General features: G+C 55.6%; 1 protein-coding gene across 8 annotated transcripts in view; it reads right to left on the reverse strand.

Annotated features, from left to right (window-relative positions):
- The window catches only part of MYO18A (myosin XVIIIA), a 107,018-nt gene that overhangs the window by 34,408 nt on the left and 45,041 nt on the right, over nucleotides 1-27,569 (reverse strand). For 3 of the 8 annotated variants that reach the window (XM_023183925.2, XM_023183928.2, XM_026447106.1), the window contains 17 exons: nucleotides 14,375-14,462; nucleotides 14,063-14,169; nucleotides 13,766-13,942; nucleotides 13,223-13,436; nucleotides 12,847-12,989; nucleotides 11,563-11,663; nucleotides 10,621-10,684; nucleotides 10,285-10,429; nucleotides 8,726-8,737; nucleotides 7,980-8,156; nucleotides 7,667-7,757; nucleotides 7,215-7,407; nucleotides 6,316-6,402; nucleotides 4,029-4,170; nucleotides 3,740-3,899; nucleotides 2,761-2,947; nucleotides 2,184-2,427 (listed from right to left, as the gene is read on the reverse strand). In XM_023183925.2, the coding sequence (XP_023039693.1) occupies nucleotides 2,184-2,427; nucleotides 2,761-2,947; nucleotides 3,740-3,899; nucleotides 4,029-4,170; nucleotides 6,316-6,402; nucleotides 7,215-7,407; nucleotides 7,667-7,757; nucleotides 7,980-8,156; nucleotides 8,726-8,737; nucleotides 10,285-10,429; nucleotides 10,621-10,684; nucleotides 11,563-11,663; nucleotides 12,847-12,989; nucleotides 13,223-13,436; nucleotides 13,766-13,942; nucleotides 14,063-14,169; nucleotides 14,375-14,462 (2,332 nt within the window). Of the gene's footprint in view, nucleotides 1-2,183; nucleotides 2,428-2,760; nucleotides 2,948-3,739; nucleotides 3,900-4,028; nucleotides 4,171-6,315; nucleotides 6,403-7,214; nucleotides 7,408-7,666; nucleotides 7,758-7,979; nucleotides 8,157-8,725; nucleotides 8,738-10,284; nucleotides 10,430-10,620; nucleotides 10,685-11,562; nucleotides 11,664-12,846; nucleotides 12,990-13,222; nucleotides 13,437-13,765; nucleotides 13,943-14,062; nucleotides 14,170-14,374; nucleotides 14,463-16,857; nucleotides 16,894-18,074; nucleotides 18,150-23,488; nucleotides 23,549-27,569 lie in introns of those variants that run through there. The other 5 variants (XM_023183924.2, XM_023183927.2, XM_023183929.2 and 2 more) reach the window with 4 other exon arrangements.

Here is a 27,569-nt window from a genome sequence, read left to right on the forward strand (position 1 = left end):
CAGAGCGAGACTCCGCCTCAAAAAAAATAAAAATAAAAATAAAAATACAAAAAAGTAAGCTGGGTATGGTGGTCCACGCCTGTAGTCCCAGCTACTCAGGAGGCTGAGGCAGGAGAATCGCTTGAACTCAGGAGGCAGAGGCTGCAGTGAGCCAAAATCACACCACTGCACTCCAGCCTGGGAGACAGAGCAAGACTCTGTCTCAAAAAAACCAAAAAACCAAAAAAGGCACCAGAGAGTAGCTGAAAGGAATCATGCATTGGCTAGGTGCTGGATTCCTGGCCCTGCCTCTTAGGATCATGTGACCTTGGGCCAGTCACTTAACCTCTCTGAGCCTCAGTGTCTTCACCTTTAAACAGGGGCCCTAGCACTTATCTCGCATGGTAGTCATGGAGATTAAATGAGAAACCAAGTAAAAAGCACAGTGTGACTCACTTGCTTGGCATTTAATAAACACTTCTTTTCCCCCTCTGTCCATTGAAGCAGGACATCAGAAAGGCCACCCTCCTTGCCTCATCCTGACCTTGAGTCCTAGGCCAGGTGACCAAAAAGACTTGTAGATTCTCTTTCCCTGAAGAGTGTCTGGGCTTCAGGTCAGGGGAGGTGTGACCTGACTTTTGGCTTGGAGCAAGGTGGCTTTTGGCTTGGAGCAAGGTCAGAGCAGTGGCTAGCAGGAGGTGACCCCAAGTCACCCTGACCTTACCAGAGCCCAGGGTGGAGGGCCACGAACTCCACTCCCACAGAATCACAGAATTTCAAACCAGAAAGGGTTTCTTCTTAAACCAGATCTGACTCATCTTTCAGACGTAGAAATGGAGGCCTGGGAGGAGCGACTGGCTTGCTCAAGGTCACAAAGGCTGCCGCTGGGGGCAGAACTGGACTCCCGACAGTCAGCCAGGGACTCGCTCCACAGCAATGATGGACTAGCTGGCTCTGGGAAACCCTCCAGCTGGGAGGTGAGGCTGATGCATGTGCCTGATAATTGAAACAGGAGGCGGGGGCTGCTGAGGGGCCAAGACAAAGTGAGCTATTGATTGTATCTGAATTGCAATTAAATTGATGGGCCAGGATAGCAGGTCTGGACGCCTGGCATCTTAATTAATCATCAGTGCTATCGTCGGTGGCTGGGGGCCGGGTGAGAGAAGAAGGGGGGCCTGCTGCTGCTGGCCTCATCGATCTGCTTGTTTGAGTAAAGCACATTGATTTTGGTTCAGAGCGGTAACAATCTGGTTTTGAAATAATAAACACCAACTCCATATCAAGACGTGGGGACAGATCGATGATTTATTTAGAGCAGGGCAGGGAGCCCGTTTCCTGGCTTGGGCTGCTAAGGAAAAGTGACAGTGCCCATGGGAATGCCTGAAGGGGACCTGGCTGTGGGTGGGTCTACCCGCTCTTCTAGCAAAGGAGAAAAACATCAGAAACCCAGCAACTCATAACTTCTCAGGCAAAACAACAACAACAAAAACAACAACCAAAAAAACCCTACTTGAGAGACATGAGGCATGACTCTACAGCCAGCCTGCCTGGTCAAATCCCACTCTGCCGCTCAGGAGCTGTGTGACCTTGGGCAAGCTACTTAACCTCTCTGAGCCTCAGTCTCCTCATCTGGAATAATAGCAGTGTGCTATCATGATAGCGGTGTGCTATCCCGGCCCGCAGCCACCAACAATAGCTTCTAAGGACTATTAGAAGCTAATAGTATCATCCTCTATGTCTCCTCCTTTAGATGGGTCCATAAAAAAGGGTCTGTCTGACCTTTCTTGGGAGTTTTAAGTACTTCAGAAAGATTTAGCACCTCATTTCTCACTGGGCAGATGGCTCCGAAAGGGCACTGGGTTTGCTGCTGTGGGCAAAGTTGAACTGTCCAAACTAGGGACGTGAGGAGAAAGGGAGCTGTGGACAAATGACAAGGCGCGGGGTGGAGTTGGGAGGGGAGAGGGATGAAGAGAACTGAATACGGAAGGGAGGGGAGGAGGCGGGGACTCTGCAGGATGGAAAGAAATGGAGAAAGGAAGGGGTTGTGGGCTGGGAGAGATAAGGAGAGACCAGAGCAGAAAGGAGCGTGAGGAAAAAGACAGGAGCAGCGCCACTGCAGCCCACGGGTCCCAGGTGCGAGGTGGGGCAGGGCAGAGCCAGCTCTGGAAAAGAGAGCCCAAAGTGGAGAGGAAAGGAGGCCCCACCTTGGCGGTACATGCGCATGGCATCGAGCAGGCGGGAGCCGCGGAGCTGGGTGCGGAGCAGGGGCACGTCGAGCTGCAGGAGCCCAGCCTCGCAGTGGTCTCCTGAGGGCAGGTCCAGCTCACTGCTGCTGCTGACTCGGCGGGAGGAGGCGGAACGGGGCTCCCCAGCCCAGCCCTCAGCCACAGGCAGGAAGCAGTGCACAAAATGCAGCTTCGACTTCTTGATGGTGTCGATGAGGGCATCCTGCCGAGGGGAAGGGACCGCCCTCAGTGGGCTCTGATGGCCTGTGCTCAGAAGAGCAGAGACTGGTGCCAGCGTCTCCACTGCTCACGGGGTAGCAGGGGTGCCAGCACCAGCCAGGGCCTGCTAAGCCTGGACAACTCTGCCCTCGCTGGGCCTGGGTGGCCACTCACAGGTGGCAGCACTGAAAAGAAGACCCCACCAGCAGCCATCGAGTCACAGCGGGACACTGAGTGGGCACCAGATGGCCTCAGTGTGCTCGGAGTCCCCAGGCCTGCCTGCCAGGGGTAAGGAAGAGTCCCCGGGCCTGCCTGCTGGGAACCGGCTGGCACTCACCACCTGCAGCTTCATCTGGATGCACAGTGACTTCTTTTTGACAGCCGCCATGCCCGTGGTAAAGGTCTTCCGCATGCTGGTGGCCCGGCGCAGTGCCAGCTGCGAGCCGCCCTCCAGGCCCGCAATGGAGCCAGAGAGCACCGTGGCACTGCCTGCGCGGCCCAGAAACAGGTTGCTGATGATTTTTCTGCCAGAGGTGGGAGGATAAGGGAGGAAAAGCAGTCACACTGATGGAGCGGGAAAGGCCACTCCTCCCCCAAGGCCAAACAGTCCCATTCAGCCACGTCCAGGGGCCTGGCTACCTGAACTGCATGCCCCACACCCTACAGAGAAACAAACAGTGGAGAAATTTTCAAACAATACGGAGAGAAAGCCAGAGGCGGGCAGAAGCCAAGGGGTGGACAGGAATTGGACAGAGGGGAGCGATCTACTCATCTACTTCCACTCACCAGGGAGGGCAAAGGTGTGGAAAGGTTTCCAATGTGACAGGAGGGGTTAGGGTTCAACATCTTCTAACATACGATATAATTTATTTATTACGTTTACTGTTCATTATCTGTCTCTCCCACTAGAATGTAAATTCCACAAGGGCAGGGAGTTCAGTTTTGTTCACTATTATCTGCCAAACACCTAGAAGCCCCTGTCACAGGGTAGGTGCCCACTAACCATCTTCTGAGGAGCAGAGCGGATGACAGGGCCTATGGGCCTGGGGGTTTCTAAGGCCACTCCTGCCTCCTTTGACTTGGGGGTGTTCTTCACATTTAAACCATAGGCTCTCCCACCATGTCTGCCTCCCACCTCTACTCCAAGAGGCCCCTCCAGCTCCTCAAGGCCAAGTGCCCTGGGCTGTTGCCTCTCAGGAATAAAGGCCATTTACTTGGCTAGTGAGGGGGCCTCTGAGACAACTCCATGGGGAGGGAGCCCCAAAATCAAAACAGTCCTGGGTACAGGACAGGGGAGGAGGCAGTGGTGGTCTTACTTCTGGGAGTCCTGCAGGAGCCGGGGGGCATTCTGGGTGGCTGGGTTCTGCTTGGTGTAGTTCAGCCAGCCAGTCACGTTGTACTCTACCCAGTTGGTGCCATGGCTGTGGCCCAGGAGAAAGTGGTGTGGTTTGCTGCTGCGCAGAAGGGGGCTTTGGCCTGACGGTGGGAGAAGCAAGATTCAGGTTGTCAGGGCACAGGCACAAAGTGACCCCCTGCACAGGGAGTGCCACCTAGACCCACCTGTAAGAGGAAACAGAGGAGCTACCCTCTAGGGATGCCACCTACCTTTTTTGTCACCTTCCTGGGGGCCATAATAGGAGAAAAGGCGCTCCAGGAGGGTGTCCTCACTGGCTCCTGGCACCAGAGCCTCCTCTTCCAATAGCCAGAGCAGGCCCCTTGCCTCGTCTGTGCGGGCCAGTGAGCGGACCTACAGAGAAGGAAGGAAATTCCTCCTTGTCATATGGAGCTGTGGGAAAGGGGCCAGGGTGGTCCTCAGGCCCAAACACACCCTACAGAATGCTATGCACGTGCACACATGCACGCACGGACACGCCGCAGCTCCTGCCGCTCACTGCTGACACCTTGTGGAGGAGGCGGGCAGCCCGGGGAAAGGGGAGCCAAGAAAGGGAGCAGAGGGAAGCCCACAGCAAAAGAGGGCGCTTAGCACTCCAGTCCAAAGTCACCAAAGACTGCAGCCTTCCTCCTGGCCAGAGCCCATGCCCTGAGGCCCTCCTCCACCCTTTCTCCTCGGAGGTCACCAGGGACTTGGGTGAACCCCATATTGCTCTCACTCCCTGGCAGTGGAATAAAGTCTGGAAGGCCCTGAGCACAAGGGTTGGCCCTAAGGAAGCTGTCAGTAAGTGACAGCTATGGGGTTAATCCTGGTCTCTGAGAGTAGAGAACCCAGAGGGGGCTCAGAGGGCTGCCGGTGGGATCACTGCAGGCTCACTCAAGGACCAAAAGCATAAGACTGGTGACTTAACGGATGTGGCAGCCAAAATGGGCAGAGGCTGGGGCAAGCTAGACAGCAGGTACCCCTATCCAAAGGGAATAACCACCACTGAGCTGCAGCCAGCTATTGTCCTGGAAGAACACTGGCCTAGCATTGATAAACCCTCTGGTTCTTCAAGAGAAGGCAGAAATATCCAATTCTGATTTCCAATACCCCAGGAAGGCCAAACTAGGCCTGTGGCCACATCTGGCCTGCAGGTGCCTTTTCTATGGAGTTCCCACATCTTTCTTGGGCAGGAAGGATGGAACCTTCCCCACACCCTATTCTGGCCTGGCCTCTAGGGACTGGAGGAAAAAAGAAGTGAGAAAGGGGCAGTTTTTCCTCTCTTTGACCCCAGCTGCCTGCATCTCCTCCCCACAGATGCCCAAGGAAGTTGGCGTGATTACCAGAAGGAAGCAGAATGTGGCCAAAGGCCAGGGTAACTCTGGCGGCAGGAACCAAGTAGCAGGAACGAGCAATGAAGCAATCAGATGGGAAGACAGGCTTGGCACCAACGGCCCCTTCCCCAGGGGTGCAGCTGCCCCATGCCAAGGCCCATTAGTCAGGGGAGACCACAGAAGAGAAAGAAGGGCCAAGCTCTTCCCACATGCTGTCTGACCCCTGCTGCTCATGCTGACATCCCCCGTCTCCTGGGAGCCACAACGGTTCTGAGTGAGGCCATCACAGGAGCCCAGGTGTCAGGAAAAGAAAATCCACTTCCCTGGGGAGATGCGGTGCTTGGGCACTTTAAACATCTGTCCCCAGGGGGACACTCACTCTTTCCCAGTCCCACCACTTGTGCAAGCCAAGCAGGGCCTTATGGCAGAGAAGAGGGAGGGAGAAGCAGGAATCAAAGCAGAGGACGGAGATCGGCGGCCTTGCAAAAACGCCAGTTCTCCAATAAAGCACCTTATGCAATTTCCCTAATGGAGGACAATCGCCAAATGCCAAGAGTTTGCTAGGCCAGACAGTCCCCCACCAAGTGCCAAGGTGCCCAGGACACTAGCACAAAGGGTGACAAAGCCTGCCCCCAAGGTTGAGGGGCGAGGGTTCATATCCACGAAAATCCCCTAGAGGGCATTTGACAGCTTGGCACTGTTTCCCCTGCTGGGAGTGGGAGGCTGCCTCCTGGCCCTGCTCTGTTAGGTTGCACCAGTCCTCTACTTGGGGACAAGGGGAGGGAATGACTATGTCCTTGGGGTCTGGGCCCTCACCACCTGGGACTGGTCACCAGGGCTCCTGGCAGACACACTGGAGGCTCAGCCAGTCACCAGCTGGGGCCTGGGCCTCAGAGGCTGAGAAAAGAGATATGCTTTCCTGCCTGGCTGGAACACCCATGGGCTGTGGCTCCCCAGGGCACCAGAGCAGAAGAAAGTGCCACCTTCCTGGCCAGACTGCCTGAGTGCTGAGGGGCAGAGCCCCAGCGCCATAGAGTAGTTGGTGTCTGGGCATGACTGCTGGACCCTGCCTCAGCCCACAGGGGCACCCCCGGCCGCAGCTCAGATGGAGAGGGCTCCGCCACAGGGAGAGGGGTGGGAAATGAGAGGAAAGGCTCTCTCAAACCCTCTCTGCAGCTCCTACCAGGGACTGATGGGAGGCCTGGTCCACAGCAGCCACAGAGTCATCCGTGGGGGACTCCAAGTCATCAAACGCCAGCTCGATGTTCTCCTGGGAAGGAAGGCCGAGCAGTACTGAGCATGGGGGTCACGTTGTGGGGAACAGCCCTGCGAGCAGGCTGGGAGGGAGCTCTGAGATCTGCTAGGCCAACTTCCTTCAGTGCTGTGCAGGAGCTCCCTCCGTCATCCCAAATGAAACGGCTCCCAAGGCAACACACTGTATTTTTTGCACAGCTAAAATTCTCAGAACCTCTTTTTATCCTAAGCCAGAGTCACATTCTCATTACTCACATCAGTTGATTAGGCAACACAGAGCAAGCCCACTCTCAATTTCACACAATCATCCTTGAAACACTTGAAGACAACTGCCATTTTCCTTCTGAATCCTTTCTCGCCCCAAATAAATATCCTGACAATTTACTCAACTGACTTCCAGATGAGGCAGGATTTCCAGTTCTCATCCCATCCGGGACACCCTTTTACAGAAGGCACTAAGTCATCATCTGTCACCCTCACAGATCAGGGAAGGGAGATGGGAAGGCCAGGCCCAGACACGCTTGGAGCAGGAGCCACACAGTGGCAATCACCGGGCCTGGGAGGTGCCTCAAAAGAGGCCAAGGGCGGTCTCCTCGGGGCCCTCAATGCACCTGTAGGCTTCCTGGAGAATAAACTCTCCACCAAAGAAGAACGTAGCCAAAGCCAGAGGCCAGGGACAAGGGGGCAAGGAACGACTGCTGCTCCAGAGAGTGCAGGAGGACAGAAATGGAGAGTAAGGTGGTGCCTCCATGCGCATCCACAGATGCCCTCGCTGGGGGTGCCAAGGCCAGAATCTGAGGCCAGGTGAGGCCCAGGCCCCAGAGCTACCTCCTTGTATCTTTCCAACTCCTGCACGAAGGTGCGCTCGTGGAAGAGCCTCTGCAGCCGGTCCTGGGTGTAGTTGTGGCACAGCTCTTCAAAGGAGGCTCCGCGGGCCGACCCACCCTGCTCAGGGTTCTGGAAACCCGGGGTGTCGACAATCATCATGGAGCAGAGCGAGTGCTGGCTGGACTTGAGAGCCCTGGATAGGGACAGCCTGGGTCAGAGCCCCGCTGGTTGGCCTCTGGCACCAGGAAGCCCCACCCTGCCCCAGCCAGACTTCTATCCCTGCCCAGGCGCCCAAGACCCTGGTGGGGAGGGCGTGCTGGCCTTGCTCATAGCCCACAGTACAGGGAGACCCTGCTGGAGGAGGCCGGCTCTGCCTCGGCCAACCAGGCACAAAGGCATCTACTCCACCTCTGCCAAAGCAGGAAAAGCCCTGGGTCCTGCCTGGCACTCACCTGTTCACCAGGGAGACGAGAAGGGTGAAGAGCTCGCTGTAGAGGCCAGCTGCCATGCCCTCAAGGCACTCCAGCGCACTCAGTTTCGGGCCTGTGGGGCAGGGGGAGCAGCGCTATCTCCTGCTCCGCAGGACTCTCCACCTGGGTAAGCCCCTGACCTGCCCAGGGCCCAGTCAGCACGGGGCCTGGGGCGGGGCCTCTGCCACTGACAGAGCATCTGTTCACTCCAGCAATCCCCTCCAGCCCCAGGGATGGCAGCAAGGCCGGGATGAGGCCTCCCGCTCACAACCACCAGCCAAGGGACAAAGCGTACCTGTCCCATCTCCCAGGCCACTCTCCTCGGGGCCCTGGCGGAAAGAGGTGGAGCGCTGCAGAGTGCCACCCTTGTGCTGGTGCTTGAAGATGGCTGAAGACAGCTCCTCTAGGCTGCAGCCCAGTAGGTACGCAGCCTTCTGGGCCCACTCATGGCGGGCAAACTGCTTGCGCCCAGCTGTGGAGTGGAAAAAGGGATCTGGCATCCTGGGTCTTTTTCCTTAGGCCAGCTGATGACCTGATGACCAGCTGGTGACTATGCATCTTCTGGGGGCAAAAACCAGCCCTGATGACACCTGATAGCAGTGGCCAGCATTTCCTGTGTCCCATGGGGATGGAGAGAATGAGTAGGTCCTAAAGGAGGCGGTAACTCCACATGCTGCCACCGGAGGGCAATAAGCCAGTTGCAAAAATCCCTTTTCAGACGGCTCAACTCCAGGGGTGCCCAAGTAGGGGAAAGGCGGACGAACCAGCCCACCTGGGATGGGCACAAGAACCCTGTGTGCCTGTGGGGGATTTATCTTGAGAGATCGCTCATGCCTCCTCATTCCCTGGGTGCATTAGAACCCTCCCTCTTGCCCCCCTGGCATCTGCCAGTGGAGACCACAAACACCCACTGATGGCCCAACAGTGAGGAGGCAAAAAAGCCGCAGGGGAAAGGGAACAGCCCGCACAGACGTGTGTGCCTCAGCCAACATGTGTCTAATCACGGCAGTCAGGGAAAGCTAACAAGAAACAAGGTTTTACCTTCAGCAGCTTCTGTAAGGCAAAGGACCAGCATGCAGCATGCAAAGAAAAACAGTGTGTTAGCAAACAGTCATCAACGGAGCTCGCCGCCTCGAAGGGACCGTGGGGCGGGGCTGTTGTGAGGATGAGCAGGCAAGAAAACACAACCACAGTCAGACTTGGGACAAACGCACACGCACACACACACACACACACACAGTCTCCAGGGAGTATGTTTGTGGGTGTAATCACACTGACACATACAGAAAGAGACCCACAAAGACATTCATGCACATGTGTGCACGCACACACACACACCCTGGAAAACACTGGAAGCTCTGAGGCGCTAACCGACATTGCTCGACAAGGTCCCTGTGAGGCACTAACAGACGTTGCTCGACAAGGTCCCTGTGCTGACACCTGGAGCTCTCTGCTTGCAGGTGGGGCTGGGTAGGTTAGAGGAAAGCTAGGCTTGTCACCACCTCAGAGTGAAGCAACTTCCCTCAACATACAGCCACACGCCTGCCTGCCTGTCCATCCTCCACATTCTCGAAACAACTTCTCTAACCCAGAGCCTGGCTCCTCCTGGGCAGGGATGCCACTTCTTGGGGTCGTACGGAGCCTCACGCCCGGGCATCCATTCCTCCATGCACCCACCACCCGCCAGGGCTTTCTCACTCCAGCTGAGCAGCCTGGGGCCCTTCACATCCCAGAAGGGGACAAAGCCAAAGCCCAAGGTGCTGTTCAGGGCCAGCATCCCCTTTCCCTAAACTGTAGAAAAAAGGGGTGAAGAGGTGCTCAAATCGCCACCCTCCAATGTAAGTCATCTTGAAGGATGGAGCAGAGCTCCTTCAAGCCAGGCCAAGTCCCCAAGCGCAAAGTGCCAAAGCTGCAGCCCATTCGTTACCACGGTGCCTACTGCCCCCTAGTGGCCGCCACCTTGACATGCAAGAGGAAGATACGCAGCTACCCAACCAGTGGAGAGAAGGGAAGAGGACTAGGGAAAACTGGTCTCGGGAGGCCCCAAGAAGCAAGCCCACCCTACCCCACCCCATGGTGGGCATCCTGAGAGGTTCCAGGATTCAGATCCAAAACCGGCAGGAGAAGCAGCTACTCGTGGGACTCCAAGACACCCCACAACCTGCAGGCTCCCCTTTCATTCTCAACCCCGGGGCTTCTCCCCAGACCAGTCCTCTCTGCAGCAATAGAACAAGCCCAGCCCCCAGAAAGTCCTGGGCAAGCACCAAGACAGGGCATGGCGGCCCCTACACCCCAGGGCGGGGCCAAGGTCAGTTACCCGCTTGCTCCTCGGGGGCCTCTGTCAGGAAGGGAACAAGAAGGAGAGTTATTCCAGCGGGGCTGCCCTGCCTTAGTGTCCTTCTCGTCCCTCAGCCTCTGAACCCCCAGCCCTCCATGCTTCCTCACAGTGCCCCCCGGGGGGCTGAGAAGAGGCACAAGCAAAAGAGGGGTGTCTCAGAATGGCTGAGTCTGTGCTGGGCAAGAAAAAACTGGGAGTGGGCAGGGCCCCTAAGAGATCTCCCAGGGGACAGGCCAGCGTACTGGGACCCACTGCAGGTTACCTTTGGTGGCTCCCGCAGCCCCCAGGTGGTAGATGGCAGCCAGAATGAGCCAGCAGGCCTTCTGTTCATCGGGGGAGATGCCCAGCACCTTCATGGCCGCCTGCAGCTTACTAAACTGCTGAGCTGCCTTCTGCTTTTCCTCAGGCTGTGGAGATAGACGACTTCAAAGGGCTGTTCCTCCCAGCACACCCCCATGAGAAGCTGGGCCCTCAGGACAAGGCTTGGGTAGAGCCAGCAGCTGGAGCTGGGCTCCCATTATTCCCACGGGACCCATGGAGGCTTTTCCTACCCCCCAAGGCCCAGGGCTTGCCAACCCAGACCCCACAGACCCCTCACCTTGGCCAGTGGCACAATCCCAAACACATTGTTCTCTGCCAAGTGGCTGAGGTGGAGCTCTGTCCTAGGGGTACAAATAAGGCGTCAGCATGGCACTTGCTCCCCATGCCAAGGCCATTTCCCCCCAGGGTGGAGACAGAGAGACTCAGCTTCCAGACTCCAAGTTCTGTCTGCCCATCCTCCCGTCATCCCCGACTGGCAGGCAGCTGCCACTGCTTTCCTAACTGGGGATGCCTGGTCAGGGCACCATTCTCCTGAGTACAGGCCACCAGACATGCCCTGGTAAGAGTATGCAGCCAGGCCCCCAGAAGGGAGCAGGGAACCTGACCGAAGGGTGAGTCCAGCCAAGGCAGAGACCATGCCCTCAGTTACAAGAAGGGCTAAAGAGGACAATGGCCTGGGGTTGCTGGCTCAGCCTCATCATTTATCTCTTTTCAGTGAACACACAGCAAGTCTGAAGGTCTGAAGGGAAGAGGGTGGCAGAGGCAGCCAACACGGGGCAGGAAGGGCTAGTCTGGAGGCCACTGGAAGAGGCATGGGCTTTTGGCCCCAGTGTGGACTCAAATACCCCTACCAGTCATGCGATGGTAGGCAAGTCCCCAGCCACCAGCACCTCAGTGTGCTTTGCTTTCCAGAACTGGCTTCATGGGTAATGGAGATCCTAGCTAGGCCCTGGAAACACTGAAGGGCTGACTGTTCCCCTCCCACATAGCCAGGCCCCAGTACCCAGGACCAGGGAGTTCCTGATAGGCAGGGACTACATCTCATCCATGTCACCGTCCCTGGGGCCTAGCTCAGAGCCTACCACATAGCAGACATGCAATGACCAAACAGTGCAGGACGTGATCAAGTGGCTTTAATCCTGGATGCAATCAAGGTCCAGGAGCCCAGTCAGTGGGCTGGAGCTCACAGCACTCTTGTGTACCCTCTGACCCATCTCACCTGAGGGTGCCATCCCCACAGGCCAGCAGGTAGTAGAAGACGTTGAATGTGGCCTCACTGGCTGGGCGCCGAGCCACACGAAGCTTCTCCAGAAGCATTGTCTGTGGCACAGCATGGAGGTGTGGGTAAGCAGGGTAGTGCCAGATCAAGTTTTTCCCACCCCACATCAGAAGGAATCAAACTCATGGTCCTTTAGGCCCTGGGGAACAAGCAGCTGCTGCATTTTTCTTTTTTTTTTTTTTTTTAGATTTGCGATGGAGTCTCACTCTGTCACCCAGGCTGGAGCGAAGTGAAGTGATCTTGGCTCACTGCAACCTCCGCCTCCTGGGTTCAAGCAATTCTCCTGCCTTGGCCTCCTGAGTAGCTGGGATTACAGGTATGCACCACCACACCCAACTGATTTTTGTATTTTTAGTAGAGATGGGGTTTCACCATGTTGGCCAGGCTGGTCTTGAACTCCTGACCTCAGGTGATCCACCCACCTCAGCCTCCCAAAGTGCTGGGATTACAGGCGTGAGCCACTGCACCCAACCTGCATCTTGTTTTTTAATTCTTTTTTTTTTAAGATAGGGTCTCGCTCTGTTGCCCAGGCTGGAGTGCAGTGGCACAATCACAGCTTGCTGCAGCCTTAACTTTCCAGGCTCAAGTGACCCTCCCATTTCAGTCTCCCAAGTAGCTGGGACCACAGGCATGCACTACCACATCTGGCTCAATTAAGCAGCTGCATCTCATTCCCAAGGTGCTCAATCAGATACCAGATCCCTCTAGGATCAAACTGGGGACAGAAACCAGAATGAGGTGGAAGAAGACAGGCCCAGCTCCCAAAGGGGCCCTGCCACGCTGCCCAGCCCCCAGGTGCCTGCCTTCTGGAAATGGGAGCCTGTGGTGAGGTATTTAGCACAGGAAAGAATCAGCTTTGGCTGGGCCTTACTTTACTGACAAGCCGGTCCTCTGCTAGGTGAAATCGGCCCGAGAGAAGCCCCAAGCACGAATCTCAGAAAATGGGTGTGAGGCTGAGGCCCAGCAGTAGAGTGAGGACAACCCCAGGGTTGGGAGAGTGAAGCGAACTGGGCAGAAAGCTGGACCGGGCCCCATCCAGGGCAGGAGGCCCTGAGGGCAGAAGGTGCTGCCTCCGGGTAGCAAAGAGCAAGCCTGCCTGTGCCTGGGTCAATTTTGTTGGGGTAGAATCCCAGGAAAATGAGGCATGGGAAACAGCCTAATTTCTAGGTCATGAAATCATGTGGCCCATCTCCTACCACCCCGAGTCCTGGGCAGCACTCTCACCTGAATGGAGGCTGAGGCCACCTGGCCAGCTTGGTCAAAGTCCAGGGAGAGGATCTGGGAGAAGCGGGTGGCATTGCCGTTCATGATGGTGGGGCTGTTCCCAAAGGCTTCCAGGAGGGTGTACAGAGCCTGCCACTTCTCCACTGTAGAATACAGGCCCAAGGGGACATCAGGAAAGCCAGGGGCAGCTCATCCCCCAGCTAGGAGCTCCAGAGGTATGAAGGCTTGGGGTCATTCACAGAACTGCCCATGGACAGAGGGGTTTCGGGGGGATGGAAAGGCCAGGGAGAAAAAGAGCTGGCACTTAAGAGGGTGCTCTCTCCTCACTCCCCTCCCCTCACCCCACTTTCAGTTTTCTCCGTTGTTCTTGCCTCACCAGAAAACACCTTGTTCCCGCTGATGCCCGCGATGGTGGCCAGGTACTGCACCAGATGCTGGCAGCTGGTGGTCTTGCCACTGCCACTACTACCCAGGAGGATGATCGACTGGTCCTGACGGCTCATCAGCATCGCCCTGTATGCGGTCTGGGCCACGGCATAGATGTGGGGTGCCATGTCCTCCCGCCGACACCCCTTGAACATGTGCATCACCTTGGGCAGGAGAGCAAGGGAGAGAAGGGGTTGGCTCTTAGCTGATCCCATTAAGACATCCCTCACCCCTAAGGTCCACATCTTTCTGGATTTTCCCTCCTGTAGTGCCCAGGGACTCCAAGGCCATGCATGGAAATGCAGAAGCTAAGTCCTGGACTCCATCAAAGGTTGTGGGGAGGTCCTGTCCCCCATCTCTTGAAATGACTCCTCTTTCCAAGGTCAACTGTGAGAGCGGATAGGAGCCCAGTGGGATGCCACAGGGGAAGGGCAGAGAGCCAGGGCAGGGGGTGGGGCCAGGAGTCTGCAGGGTAGCCTTGAGGGTGCCGCACCTTCTCGGAGTACACAGCAGGGGCCCCACGGGGGCCAAGAACCAGCAGGCTGGGGCCAGCATACGTGTGCAGCAGGCTAGCGCCATAGCGCTGGCGCAAGGTGTGCAGGACACTGGACTCATTGAGGTACACCAGTGAGGCCAGATCCTCCAGACGGTCGCAGGAGGGAGCATTAGCCTGTGTGGGAGGGCAGGTGGGTGGGCACTGGAGCAGCAGAGCCCATCTGCTGCCAGAGGATAGGCCTGCCCTGCCCAGAGCACTCCTGAGCCTCCTCCCCCAACCCAGCCCCCTGCCCACCTTCTCCACGTCATCCTCATCCACATCCAGGATGGCCCCATCGTGGTCCAGCTTCACGCGCACCTTCCCCTCAGGCAAGCTGAGCTCCTCGGATTTGAGTTGACTGGCTGCAGGGGAGGGACAGACAGCTGGGATGGGCCAGGGAAGCCTCTGCTACTCCACGTGGGAACTTCTCAGTCCTGCCCTCCTCCCCACTGCATCACCAGCCTCTCGCTCACTGCTCAGCCCTCACCAGACGCAGAAGGCGCATTTGCTGCCCAGCCCTGAGACCAGAGAGTCCTGACACGTGCCCCTGGACACTCCAAGACTCACCCAGTGAGAAGCCGTCCCTATGGACCAGCCACACCTTCTCCGTCTCATTCCAGGCCTCCTCCGCTGCAATCTGCTCTTCTGTCTTCGCCTGTCAGCGAGAGGGAAGAATAAACAGGCCCTGCTATAGAAGACAGGGACAAGGACAGCAGGAGAGGGGAGACAAGTGAGAGCATAGGCTTCGAGACAAGCCACTGGGCAAGGAATGAGTTAGGTGACAGACACAGAACACAGGGACATCAGAGGTGTCCGGGAAAGAGGGTGGGGAAGCCAGGAGGCAGGGGTGGCTCTGAGGAGCCCTGAGGACAGGACACAAAGGCTAGGGACCATACCATCAGTGAGGGTCTGGCAAGACAGGGACACAGGGAGCTTGTGCCCAGGAGAGAGCAGACCCCCGTAAAGCAAATCATCAGGTTCTCCCTCAGCCACCCTCTACCCCTTCACCCTGCAAAGCCCGGGAGATCAGTGTCCTGAGTCCAAGGCCCTAGACCCTGGCCACAGCTACTAGGATCTTCCATGCCCAGCTTCTCCCTTCATCCAAATGATAGGGCCTCCTTTGCCAAGCTGGGAGAGGGCATGTCCTCAGATCTCAGTAGGGAGTTGCCCGGACTTCACAGTACAGAAGGATAGGTGGGCTCGGAGCCCTGGCCTCAGCCCTGGCCTTCCCCTCCAGAGGTTGCTCTACCTGGGCCGGGGGACAGTACTCAGGTGCACACACCAGCCTCCCTGCTCCTTCTTCATGCTACCATCAGCAAAGACCCCTGTCACACAGACCTAGTGGACGTGCTAATGCCACACAAAGGCACGAGGCAGTGCGGCCAGAGATATGGGGGTAGGGGCAGCCCTGCTCTGTCAAACACAGGGAGAGGCTTGCACCTTATACAGATGGACACAGGAGTGGTGTAAAGGGGCTGGGAGCCCCCAGAGGCCTCAGGAGGTCACCAACTCAGAAATAAGCATTCATAGGTACTGACAGGGCGTGGGCTGTCAAACCTGGCACCCTCTAAGAAGGACACTCGAACTGGGAAGAAACGGTGTCTAGGGGAGCTGGGGAAACAGATGAAGGACCCAGGGCCCAACGGGCTCCTCTTGTGTGTGGGTGAAATGACAGCAAGGTCGTCCTGTGCCCCAGGTGGGGGATGGGCACCCCTGTAGCATGGACCCACCCCCGGGTGAGTCCAAGCCCCTACACTCTCAGAGGGTCCCAGCTGTGAGGCACAATCAGCCTGAAACCTGAGGCCCAGGCATGGACACTGCCTGGGTCCTGACCCCCTGAGTGAGAAATCAGGAAAAGATAAGGAAACATAAGAAGTGTGCTCTTTGTGGGTGCAGCACACCAACATGGCACAAGTATACATATGTAACAAACCTGCACGTTATCCACATGTACCCTAGAACTTAAAGTATAACAAAAAAATAAATAAATAAATAAATAAAAAATAGCAGGGAATTTAAGAGGAAAACAGATATACAAAAAAGTTGAAATAAGGTGAATAATACAGTGTAATAGACCAGTAATAATATGATATATATATTTTTAAAACTTGAGTCTCTCATGTCAGTAAGTTGTTGAATAAAATTCAATCTTCAGATTGAATCCAAAAAAAAAAAAGAAGTATGTTCTTTGTTACATTTCTTAGAGTTGAAAGAAAAGGAGATGTGTGTTGTCCTCCCAGGTTGGCTTCTGGCTTTAGCAGATCCCTCCAGTGCTGGATGGCCCTTCCCCAGATTGGAGCAGAAGGGCTGGGCTGCACCAGTGGCTCCCAGATCTCTGGGTTTCATGGACCCATGAAATAACTCTTTGAATAGGAGGATCACCATGTGGCTGGCAACATTTTGGTGTGTTAAGTGAGGACATTAAAAAGGCTAGTTCTTTATAGTTGAAGAACTATAACTTTATAAAAATCATTACAATGTTGTAATTTTTTTTTTTTTTTCCAAATCACATAAGACAGGGGAGACCTTTGTGTTGAACAGGCACCAGGTATTTGGGGACTGATGAAGAAGGTGACATTATAGCCTGGAACTAACTCCTTTAAAGTGCATCTGAAAATGGGTTTCTCACATTGGCCAGGAGGTGGAGACAGAGAATGTCTCAAGTTCAGGCATGGGCTGGGAAGAAGGCAGGGAGTCCGGCTTTTCAGCTTTCTCTCTCCAGAGAGAGCAGAGTTGAAACACCTAGAACTCAACCAGATCCCCCTTGGGCTCCAGTGGCTGAGAACCACATGCCACATGGGCCCGACTTGAAGGGTGACATTTGGTCTAGATACTCCCCAGGGGCTTGACACAGAGCTGCCCCATCTCAAGCTCCTGGCACTACCTCCCGCTGGGATCCTCCCAGACACAGGGTGGGAGCCTGGAGGGGAAAGAGGCCTTACACTCCAGCAGGAGGCCCGAGCACAGACGCCAGCCCAGGTGTAGGCCGGGGGCGCTGGGTGGTCACCGGAGGGAGCGGAGGGCTCCTGAGTGGGGGGAGAGCACCCTACCTGGCTGTGGGCACGAGAGGCGGCCTCAGAGTCCAGCTACCGACAGCAAGCAAAGGAGAGAGAGAGAAGAAGGGTGAAGACAAGCAGACCACTGGCATGTCCCCTTTAGCAAGCACTCCTGAGTCAAGTGGGCCGGCACTCCCTGGTTGTCCAAGGCTCGGAGTGAAGGTGGGGGAGTTTGGTGCCAGGACCTGGCCTGAGCAGGTGAACTGCACCCAGTCAAGGAGAGGCCAGGAAGGTGAAGAGACACTAGTGACCATCAGGCCTCTCAGAGGAGATGCTCCTCTAAGTCATTCCCAGTGGCCTGGGCAGGAGTCTGCCACTCTGCCTCTGGCCACAGTCTCTGCTGGGCTGGCCATCCAGTCTGTTCTGAATCAGGCTCCCTCTTCTGTGTGTCTACCAGGCCAGGCCACCTCACCACACACCAAGGCCTGGGCCCCCTGCCAGCCTCCTGCCTTATCTCCAGAGCATTTCTCAGCCTAGCTCCCCTGTGGCCACCAGCACAGAGCTGTTTCTTGCCTTCTAACACAGCCCAAGGGCAAGGGTGCCACTCCCCAGGCCAAGGGCTGCGTTCAGACCTGTCGCCCTGCACCTCTCATAGAACACAGCTCCCAGCAGCTTCCGGTCTAGAATCTCTTCCTCAACTCCGAAGCACCCTACAGCACTCCCACCTCTGCCAGCCAGGCACACCGACCCCATCTAGATCCAACCTGGGAACCACTTGACAGCTGCCCAAGAGCCAAGGTACCGTGGGCAAACCCTGTGGCCAGCCTTGACCTCTCTGGTTACTTAAAGCCCTGAAAAGCCTTTCTGGGGAGGAAGGCGAGTCAACCAGAACTTGGATGTTACCTGTTAGAAATGGGCAAGGAGTTAACAGGCCCCACCTGGGTCTGGAGAGCCAGGGCACCAAAAATAGTGACAGCACCCTTCCTTACCACCCGCCAGGCCCTGCCACCAACACGTCCTAGAGGTAGGACAACGTGGCCAGAGAAAGGGACTGGGCCCTGAGCGAGGAGGGGTGCCTTCCCACATGCACAGCGCTTTGGGCTCTCTGGAGGAACCACTCTCCCCAGAGCACTTCTCTCATTTCTTCGAGAGCCCAACATGAGGGACCACAGGCCGCCACGGAGCCACCTTCATGGTCAGCGCGCCTACGGACACACACAGGGTCCTGAGGGCGGCCAGGGACTGGGACCCACACACAAGAGGGGCATTACAGAAGCTGTGAAGATCCTCTCCAGCCGCTGGTGGGCCTCTTCCACGGGGGTCAGCTGGACCTTGGCAGCTCCTGCCTAAAGGTTAAACCGCTATTAGTCCCAGCCCAGAAACGGCGAGGCCGCAGCATGCAGAGCTCCCAGCCCAGGAAGCCACTGGGACCCACCAGGGAAGGGGAGCAAGGTCAGGGAGCAAGCCCCGCAGCAATCTGAGTTTTTAAACTATCAGATTAGAAAAAAAGAACAGGTGCCTGGGAGTTCTGGGGTTATTTCTTCCCACCTGCCTATCTTGAGCACCAAATGGCCCTATTATCCCACTTGCCCTCTGGACTCTGTCCCAGGCCCAGGTGACAGATGGCTAAACTCCAGGTCAGGGCATGTCTCAGCTCCCAACTCCTCCCTTGTGAGAGGAAGAGGGACAGGGAGTCCGAGGGGAGGGCAGCCGCCCGGGAACAGGACCACGACACTCCCCACCTGCTTATGGGCTCTCCAGAGTGACTGACAGTTCTGCCCGTACCCTGCCCAAAATGCCCATGCCAGCTCCTCCCTGTGAGCAGGAACAGGCACTTCCCCAATTCACAGACTGGGCCAGGTGGGTGGGAAAAGCAGCAGCTGGCTTTTCTCTAAGTGCTGCAATGCCCAGGAAGAATGGGGAGCGACAAGTCTCCCCAGGTCCCAGGAGTTAGCAGTCAGGGAGGGCCTCAAGGCCTCTCAGGCTGTTCCCCCACACCCTCCAGACTCCTCTCCTTCCAGCCAGAAGGAGCCTGCAAGAGCACAGGGAAGTAGTGGCAAAACTTGATGCCCCTCCCCCACACCCTGGGAGGCCTCAGCAGGGTCCACAAAAGGGAAACTTGAAGAGAACTGTCCCCAACTCAGAGGCCAGCCAAGAAGGCAACACTTTCCAAGGGAAAGAGGCTGGACTGACCCTCCCTCCTGCTTCTCAGCCTCCTGCCCCACCCAGAGAACACTTTCTGGGAAGACAGGGTTGTCCTATACCCCAAGGGGCCCACTATACCCATCCGCCATCCAAGCTCAGGGCTCCTCGAGTCCTGCTGCCAGAGGGTCATGCTGGCCAGGCCTAAAGGAGGCAGTGACGGCAGTGAGCGCATCAATAACAACTGTTACTAGCACCACTATCAATGCTACCATTTATGGAGCACCCACCATGCCAGGGACCAGCTTGGAGCATTATCTGTATCATTTCTGATCTTCTGGTTACTTAAAACCCTTATTATCCCTTATTTGCAATTCCAAAATCCCAAAAGCCCCCTAAAGAAAACATTTTTCTTAACTATTTTGGCGGCAAAACCTGGCAGTTTATCCTCTATGCCCCTGTTGTGTGACTATTCATTGATTTTGCTTGGGAAATACTAATGTTTGTTATGCGTTGTTGCTCATTATGTATACTGTATGGCACTAAAATACAAAGATTACCAATTTCCAAAATACTTCCACACCCAGGGTATCAGAGAAGAAATTTTGGACCCGTATTATCCCCACTCAACAGGGGAAGTCTGAGATGGGACTTTGCTGAGGTCCCAGGGGATGAGTGGCTGGGAATGCAAGCCCAGACCCCAGACTTGAGAAAACATCTTTCCTCCCGGAACTATCTGCTGAGACTCTGATCCTCGGCTTTGGGTCTGGGGCCTCAAGCTGGCGCCGTGTAGCTGGGGACCAGGCCCTGACTTCCATGGCAAGGCCAGCAGCATGCTGGTTAGCAGTTTCCATCCCAGCTGCCAGGCCAGAGCCCAGGCAACTGCGGGGTCTGCATTGGGTTAGGGAAAGCCATGCAGCCCCTGCTGTCAGCACATGACCCTAGGCCCAGCCTCTTGGTCATGCGGGGTTCATTGAGGTGGCTCGGGGAAGCCAGTTGTGAGGGTGTCTGGCCCTTGAGCGATGGTGGTGAGGGGCAGGAGTGGTTAGTGACACACTCTTGTACCTCCTGCTTCACACCAGGGACTGGTGACTTGGACTGCTGCTCTCCAGTGAGGTCTGACTTCGGGCCAGTGGAGCCTGGGGCCGCCAGCTCTTCCCGTGGGGCTGGGGAGTGCTGCTTCTTTGGGGTTTCAGGCTTGGCTGGGGATCCTGCTTTCTCTGGGGAGTCCACCCAGTCTGGGGAGCCTGGCTTCTGGCTGGCGGGCTTCTCCCCCTTCCCAGGAGACTGCTTGCCGCGGGCCTTGTGCTCCTTGCCCCTGCCCCGAGACATCAGGCTCCGCAGGCCCAGGGAGAGCTCATCCTTGGCTGCCTCCTTCTTCGCTTCAGGCTTAGGCAGAGCAGGGGGAGGCGGGGGAGGGGGTGGCGGCTTGGGACTAGAAGCTGCCTTTTCTCCCCTCTTGCTTCGAGTCGGGTGCTCAGGGGACTTGACTCCTCTGCCTGGGGGCTCCTTGGCATTCCCAAGCTCCTCGCTGGGCAGCACCTTACTCACCACCTTCCTCACTGCATTTGCCACCCGCTTCCGGGACAGGCCCTGGACCTCTTCGCTTGGGCCTTCTGCTGTGGCAGCTCCCAGGCCATTCATGGCGAGTGTGGGTGCAGGGCTCTTGGCTCTCTGGGAAGTCTCTGGGGGTATCGGGCTGGTGGGAGGCTGAGGACTCCTAGACGGGCCGCTGCCTTCCTTTGAGCTGCCCTCTAGCTACAGTCATACAAACACAGGTAGACGTTAGCATCACCCCCTGCAGCCCTTCCCATCCCATGCAGAGGGAGTAAGAAGGTGTGATCTCATGCCCTGGAACAGATCTCCCATTCATCCAAAGCAACACATGGCTCCAGGAGGCCACCCCAGAAAGCCCACTTTCCATCTTCCAGATAGGACAATTGCAGCTAAGAGTCTGGCTTCTTTTCTACAAAGCACGATCAGGTACTACTGTCACCTGCTGTCCATCCCCAGGCTCAGCATGGACCTGTGAGATGCCGGCACACAGTGCCCAGAGGCCTGTGAGGTGCTCTGGGGTTACTGGCTTTGTGTTAGGGCAGCAACCAAGTCCCAATCTAGGCGAGCCCACTGCCTCACAGCTCAGACGCAGCAGAGATGGAGCATGGAGAGGTCAAACAGCCAAGTACCACCTCCATTCCCACCACCAATCCCAGGCCTAACTTCAGGGCTTCCTGCCTTTGTGGTCCTTGGTCCTTCCATCACCTGTTTGCTGGGCAGTCAGACCAAAAGCCTGCCCATCCTGAAGGAAAAAATGATCAAGGAGCTCTTCCTGGCCCCAAGACATGCCAAGCCTCCTCCTCACAGTATCCCTTGTCTGTGGCCACTGTCTGCCCTTCAACTATATTCTCAAGCGCTGCGGAGCCCAGCATGGGCCCAGGAAGCTTCCAGTTTAGCCTGCTTTCTGCAGTCTCTTTGCCGTTTTCCTCCTGCAAACCTCTCAAGGGTTTGGAGACCCCCTAGCTCCCAGAGTGTGTGTATAGCCCACAAAGGGTTAAGCACTCAAGCAGCCTCAGCTCCATTCTGCCCTGGAGTGGACTGGTATACTCTAGCTGGTGTGCCCACCCTTCCCCCACACACCGGTGCTAACTGTCTGGGTCCCAAGGGACTGCCACTGGAAGGCCAGGCTGGCTAACAGCAGGACAGTTTCCCATAAAGCCAGCCCCATTGCCTGGGGGGAGTAAGGGCAACCGGGGGTCTCCTTGTTGGCCAGGCAGAGCTCTGTCACCAGCTGAGCTGTGCTTGAGTCCTTGTTGCCCAAAACAATGATCCTGGTTCTAGAACACATATGGGCACTGGGCTCTGTGAAGGCCCACCTGCCCATGCTTGCTTGGATGCAGGAAGATGCTCATAGTAGGCACACCTGGGAGCTGCTGCCTCTGGATGCCACAAGGAGAAGTTGCTCCACCTTTTGCGCAGAGCTGAGCCAAGGGCCTTAATCTAAGCCCTGGTTACAGGTTGGCTCTGCTGAAGGGATAGAGAGAGTAAAAGCTTGAAGGTGCCTCTTCCTCAACCTCTTAGGCCAAGAGTGATCAATGGCATGCCAGGGCACTGCAGAGTTGGCCAGTGGCCCTAGCCACTGGATCCTACACTCCTCCCCTCCCTCTTCTGGCTTTTCTCCCATCCCCCTTCCATCATTAAGATGATGACGATGGGCCAGGTGTGGTGGCTCACGCCTGTAATCCTAGCACTTTTGGAGGCCAAGGCAGGGAGATTGCTTGAGCTCAGGAGTTCAACACCAGCCTGGGCAACATGGTGAAACTGTTTCTACAAAAAATACAAAAATTATCCAGGCTTGATGGTGTGGGCCTATAGTCCCAGCTACACTACTCAGGAGGCTGAGGTGGGAGGATAGCTTGAGCCTGGGAGGCAGAGGTTGCTGTGAGCTGAGATGGCACCACTGCATTCCAGCCTGGGTGACAGAGTAAGACCCTGTCTCAAAAAAAAAAAAAAAAAAGAAAATGATGATAATGATGATGACAATGATGATGATTGTACTTACTATGTACTTACTATGTACTTACTATGGGCCATGGCACTCTTCCAAGCACTTTACATGTAGTTTTTGCAAAAAAATAAAATAAATTCTGGGCAACTCTGAGGCCTCTCCCTCACACACGCACATCCCTTTCAAATCACAGGCTGGCTTTCTAGGATTGTTTGCAGATCAGGTGGAAGCCACAGTGCCTGACTAGTCAAATTGACCAAGGAAGTACGGGGAGCCAGGACAGGCACCATCTGGGGTAATGAAGGAAGGATCTGTGTTGTGATCCAGCTCTTCCCCAGAGCCCTGGGCACTCCTGCCCCCTGTGCCACCAGCTGCCCTCTCCTAACTACACATCTCTGGACTTGGCTATTCAGAAACCAATTCTCCTCTCTTGTCTTAGGCGAGTCCAGGTTTATTCAGGGTCTCTATCCCACTGCACTGGGGCTGGAGGCAGTGGGTAGCTGGAGCCTGCCTCCAGGTCACCTGCACCAAGCAGCTGACAGGGTCTTGGAAGAGACAGCAGCGACTGCAGTCAAGTCCCTCCACGCCCTTGCCTTGTGCCACCCAGAGCAGGCTGAAGAATCCCAATAGCTGAGCTCTCATTTGACGCTCCCTGACCTAAGTGTTTGCCCACCGAAGCCTCTCCAGGCCCAAAGGGTTCAGGACACCAGAAGCAAAGGGAGGCAACTTAAGGGGATTAGGGAGGCGGTTGGGGAGGTCCCCAAAGCACCCTGGCTATCTCCTTCACACACCCGAGGCTGGCATCACACACACCATACTTTCTTCCCCTTTACTAGAGTTCTCTCCAGCTGAGCCACACAGGAAGGGGCCCCCTGCAATCCCCACCTACTCCACGGAGCTGTCTCACAGGCTATTCCAGGGCTAGTGGGTGCAGGGGCAAACACACATGCACACACACGCGCGCGCGTGCACACACACACGCACACACGCACGCACACACACGCATGCACATCTCGGAGAACTCAGGGATACACTTACAGCCCCTTCCTCCTTGCCAGGAGAGCCAGGCTTTGGCAGAGTTTTGTCCTCCTCTTTAACCTGAGGGAGCAGATGAAGAAGTCACTGGCAGGTCAAGGTTGGGAGACCCAGCACTAAAAGCACAGGGAGAGAATATTCAAGGGGCCTCCCTCTCCCTAAGAGGTGGAGCTCCTGGGTCTTTAGGAATACCAAGGCTAGGGGACCTGGGCAAGAGTTATCCTATCCTAGAATCAGAACTATTCAGTGATGACTTCAAGAAGGAAGAGTCTGTGGGGGCAAAAGCCAAGTACCCTTGCCCTCAGCAACCAGCCACTTTGCCCACTTTGGGGGCTAAAGAGGTCCACCCACAGCGCCATCGTGGCTTTGGTTACGTGGCAGATAGGAAGATCCAGCTAATGTAACTCATCCAAACTACAAGAGTCATCCCCAGCTCAGGCAAGAAGTGGTTTGAACAAAAAGCCCCTGATCTAGTGATAGAGGAGGTAAAAGTAACCCAGTATGGGTACCTGTGGGCCAGCAGCTTTTAGAGTAGAGTAGAACAATTCCCCAAGCTCAGCTGAGCTCTTGCTGGAGGCAGGGAGTTGGGCAGAGGCAGAGATTCAGGAGGCCAGATATTTTCTTAACCTCAGACTCACAAAACTGCCAACCATGCAGCCGAGGGAGGGAACCCTGAAGCTAGGGGCGGGGTATGGAAGAAGGAAAGATGCCTAAGCTCTGGACACTGTGGCCAGGGGTTTGTGCTGGAGCCTAGAAGCTGGCTGGCCTGAGTCAGAGGGGAGGAGTGGAGTCGTGGAAACAGCAGATACCATCACACATCTGGAAAAGGGGCAGATGATGTGGAAGCTCTGAAGGTTCTTTCAGTTCAGAAACTGGCTCACAACAGACCCAGGCCTCAAGTTTAAAAGAGCCTTCTCCTTTCCCCTCACCCGTATCTCTCCCTCCAACAGCTCAGGCAGTTCTAGTGGACTTAATTTCTCCTCTTTCCTGAGTCACCTAGGACTACAGGAAAAAGACAGGCCTGTTACCAACCCTACCTCCTCCTCAGCGTGCCTCTCCTTCCCAGCACAATGTGGGTAGGAGCATGGCAAGAAGTCCTTGATTCCTAAAGGAAAAAATCCTTAGAAACATCCAGAATCATTTACATGATCCACTTGGGGGGACTCTCCAATTTTAACCAGGGTCTATGGCTAATTTTGAGCTCAAATTAGCAGTGCCAGGGGCACTGGCTGGTGTGATAGCCGCTGCAGTTTTAAAGCTGCATCTTGTCCACAGAGCTATCTGCAACAGGCTCAAGCCTCATAGTTAGCTCACAATGCCAAGAACGGGGGAAAATGACAAATATTCATCAGAGTGGAGCCTACTTCTTTAAGAATTGGAATCGGAGCAGAGAAAGGGAAGGCAGGGGCTGGGGGACAGAGTGAGGAAGAGTGGCAGGGTCTAGGTCTGTGCCTGCTGTCCCCCCACCAAGCCATCACTTTTCCCCTTGCTGCCCCAGGGATCACACCATGCAGTAGTTCAGGGGCACACAGGTTAGTGGGAGGACAAGTGTTTGCAAATCACACAGATACATTCATTACTGCATGCAGTGCTGTTAACTTGGGTTCCAGGGTGGCCCAGATTCCAAGTCCACTCTGTGTTCTTCACCAGCTCCAAATCTGACCTCCCTCCAGTGGCTCAAATTTGGGACCCCAAATGTCTGGCCCAAGGTGTGGCATTGGGGAAAACACTGGGTGCCCCTCAAGTGTCTGAAACACTGGGCCCAGCTCTGAGCTCAGCTCTGGATTTAGCGTCAGGCTGACTCACTGCTCCCTCCCCCACCAGAAGGGCTCCGGCTGTTGTAGGTCACTGCCCAGATGGGGACTATGCACACACATAAAGGCACACACGCAGGCAATCCCAAGTCTGCGGCCTGAATCATCCTCTGGACCCAGGTGGCCAACTGGCCTGAGTCCTCACCCTCAGCCCCTTGTCCTCCTACCCACTGCAGTCCCCAGGCTCAGGGAGACCCAGTTCCAGTGGTCCCTCCACAGCAGCCCACGTTCCAGGGGTGAGTCAAGGAAGCAGGGTGGTGGGAAGGGTGTGGAGGGGTTAACCCAGCGGGACACCAGCAGGACAAAAGGCAGCTCACCTTACCAGAGGTGGGGCTTAGGGGAGGAGCATGACTCAGCACAGAAGCCCATCCAGCCAGAATAGGGAGTTCACCAGCCCCTCCCCGTCATTCTCCCTGCCACCCCCAATTATACACACGTGCCCCAGTCCATCTCTAGCTTCCAAAGCTCCCTCTCCCACAAGCCAGTCTCCTGCCTGCAGACACAACATGCTAAGCACACAGGAAAAACATAAAGATTTTAAAATCCAACTTTCCTTTTGCTCCCAGAAGGCGAACCTTGATGAAAAGGCCATGGCGCTGAAGGTAACCTGTACCCTAAGCCAGAGAAGAAATTGGGGGCAGGGTCTCTCAGTGTCTCAGAGTCTTCCTAAAAGCCAGAACCCGCCAGGACAAACGCTGTGGGCAACAAAGGGAAAGGAGGAATGGAGTGGAGGAGGAAGGATTACAAAACTCAAAAGGGCATTGGAGTAAGGAATAAAATATTAAAGGAAAATGAAGGAAAGTAGGCACAGAACATAGCACTCCCTACCCTTGGAAGCTGTGTGCTTTGTTTTTATGTTTATTTTTTTATTTTTTGAGACGCAGTCTCACTCTGTAGCCCAGGCTGAAGTGCAATGGTGCCATCTCGGCTCACTGCAGCCTCTGCCTCCTGGGTTCAAGCAATTCTCCTGCCTCAGACTCCCCGGTAGCTGAGATTACAGGCATGCACCACCATGCCCAGCTAATTTTTGTATTTTTAGTAGAGATGGGGGTTCACCATGTTGGCCAGACTAGTCTCAAACTCTTGACCTTGGGTGATCAGCCCGCCTTGGCGTCCTAAAGTGCTAGGATCTATACAGGTGTGAGCGCCGCGCCTGGCCAGAAGCTGTGTGCTTTGAATAAGCCACTTTGCCTCTCTGGGCCTCTCTGTAGAATTAGGGGCTAGTCAGGGGCTAGTCTAGATAATGGCTCAAAGCCTCTCCATGTCTGGCACCTTAGGAGTCTATGTGGGGAGAGGCACTCAAACTCTGTTTATTTATTTATTGAGACAGAATTTCGCTCTTGTTGCCCAGGCGGGAGTATAATGGCACGATCTCGGCTCACTGCAACCTCCACCTCCCGGACTCAAGCGATTCTCCGGCCTCAGCCTCCCGAGTAGCTGGGATTACAGGCACCCGCTACCACACCCGGCTAATTTCTGTATTTTCAGTAGAGATGGGGTTTCTCCATGTTGGTCAGGCTGGTCTTGAACTCCCGACCTCAGATGATCCACCCACCTCAGCCTCCCAAAGTGCTGGGATTACAGGTATGAGCCACCACACCCAGCCGGCACTCAAACCCTTAATACAGTAAACCAAAGTTGTGGGCCTGTGGCCTAGGAAAGGAATTGAGGAAGCTGCCTCAGGACTCCAGCAACTTTGCCTTCCAGCTGTAACACACATTACCTGGGGCAAGAGGCCTGGAGAACTGCAAAACTATCCATCTATGGATTAGAAACCCAAGCTGGGCCTCTTGAAAAATCAAGTCAGAATCTGCCTCAGTCCAGGCACAGGCTTCATCCAAAGAATCAGTGCAATTCAGTGGCGTTTAAGAACTGGTTCTGCCGGGCGCAGTGGCTCAAGCCTGTAATCCCAGCACTTTGGGAGGCGGAGACGGGCGGATCACAAGGTCAGGAGATCGAGACCACCCTGGCTAACCCGGTGAAACCCCGTCTGGTTCTTTGTTTTTTTTTTTTAATTGAGACAGAGTCTCGTTCTATCACCCAGGCTGGAGTACAGTGGCGCAATCTCGCCTCACTGCAACCACTGCCTCCTGGGTTCACGCCATTCTCCTGCCTCAGCCTCCCGAGTAGCTGGGACTACAGGTGCCCACCACCACGCCTGGCTAACTTTTTGTATTTTTTTAGTGGAGACAGGGTTTCACTGTGTGAGCCAGGATGGTCTCGATCTCCTGACCTCGTGATCCGCTCACCTTGGCCCTCCTAAAGTGCTG

Source organism: Piliocolobus tephrosceles, chromosome 16, assembly GCF_002776525.5.
Source record: "Piliocolobus tephrosceles isolate RC106 chromosome 16, ASM277652v3, whole genome shotgun sequence".
NCBI classification, from domain to species: domain Eukaryota; kingdom Metazoa; phylum Chordata; class Mammalia; order Primates; family Cercopithecidae; genus Piliocolobus; species Piliocolobus tephrosceles.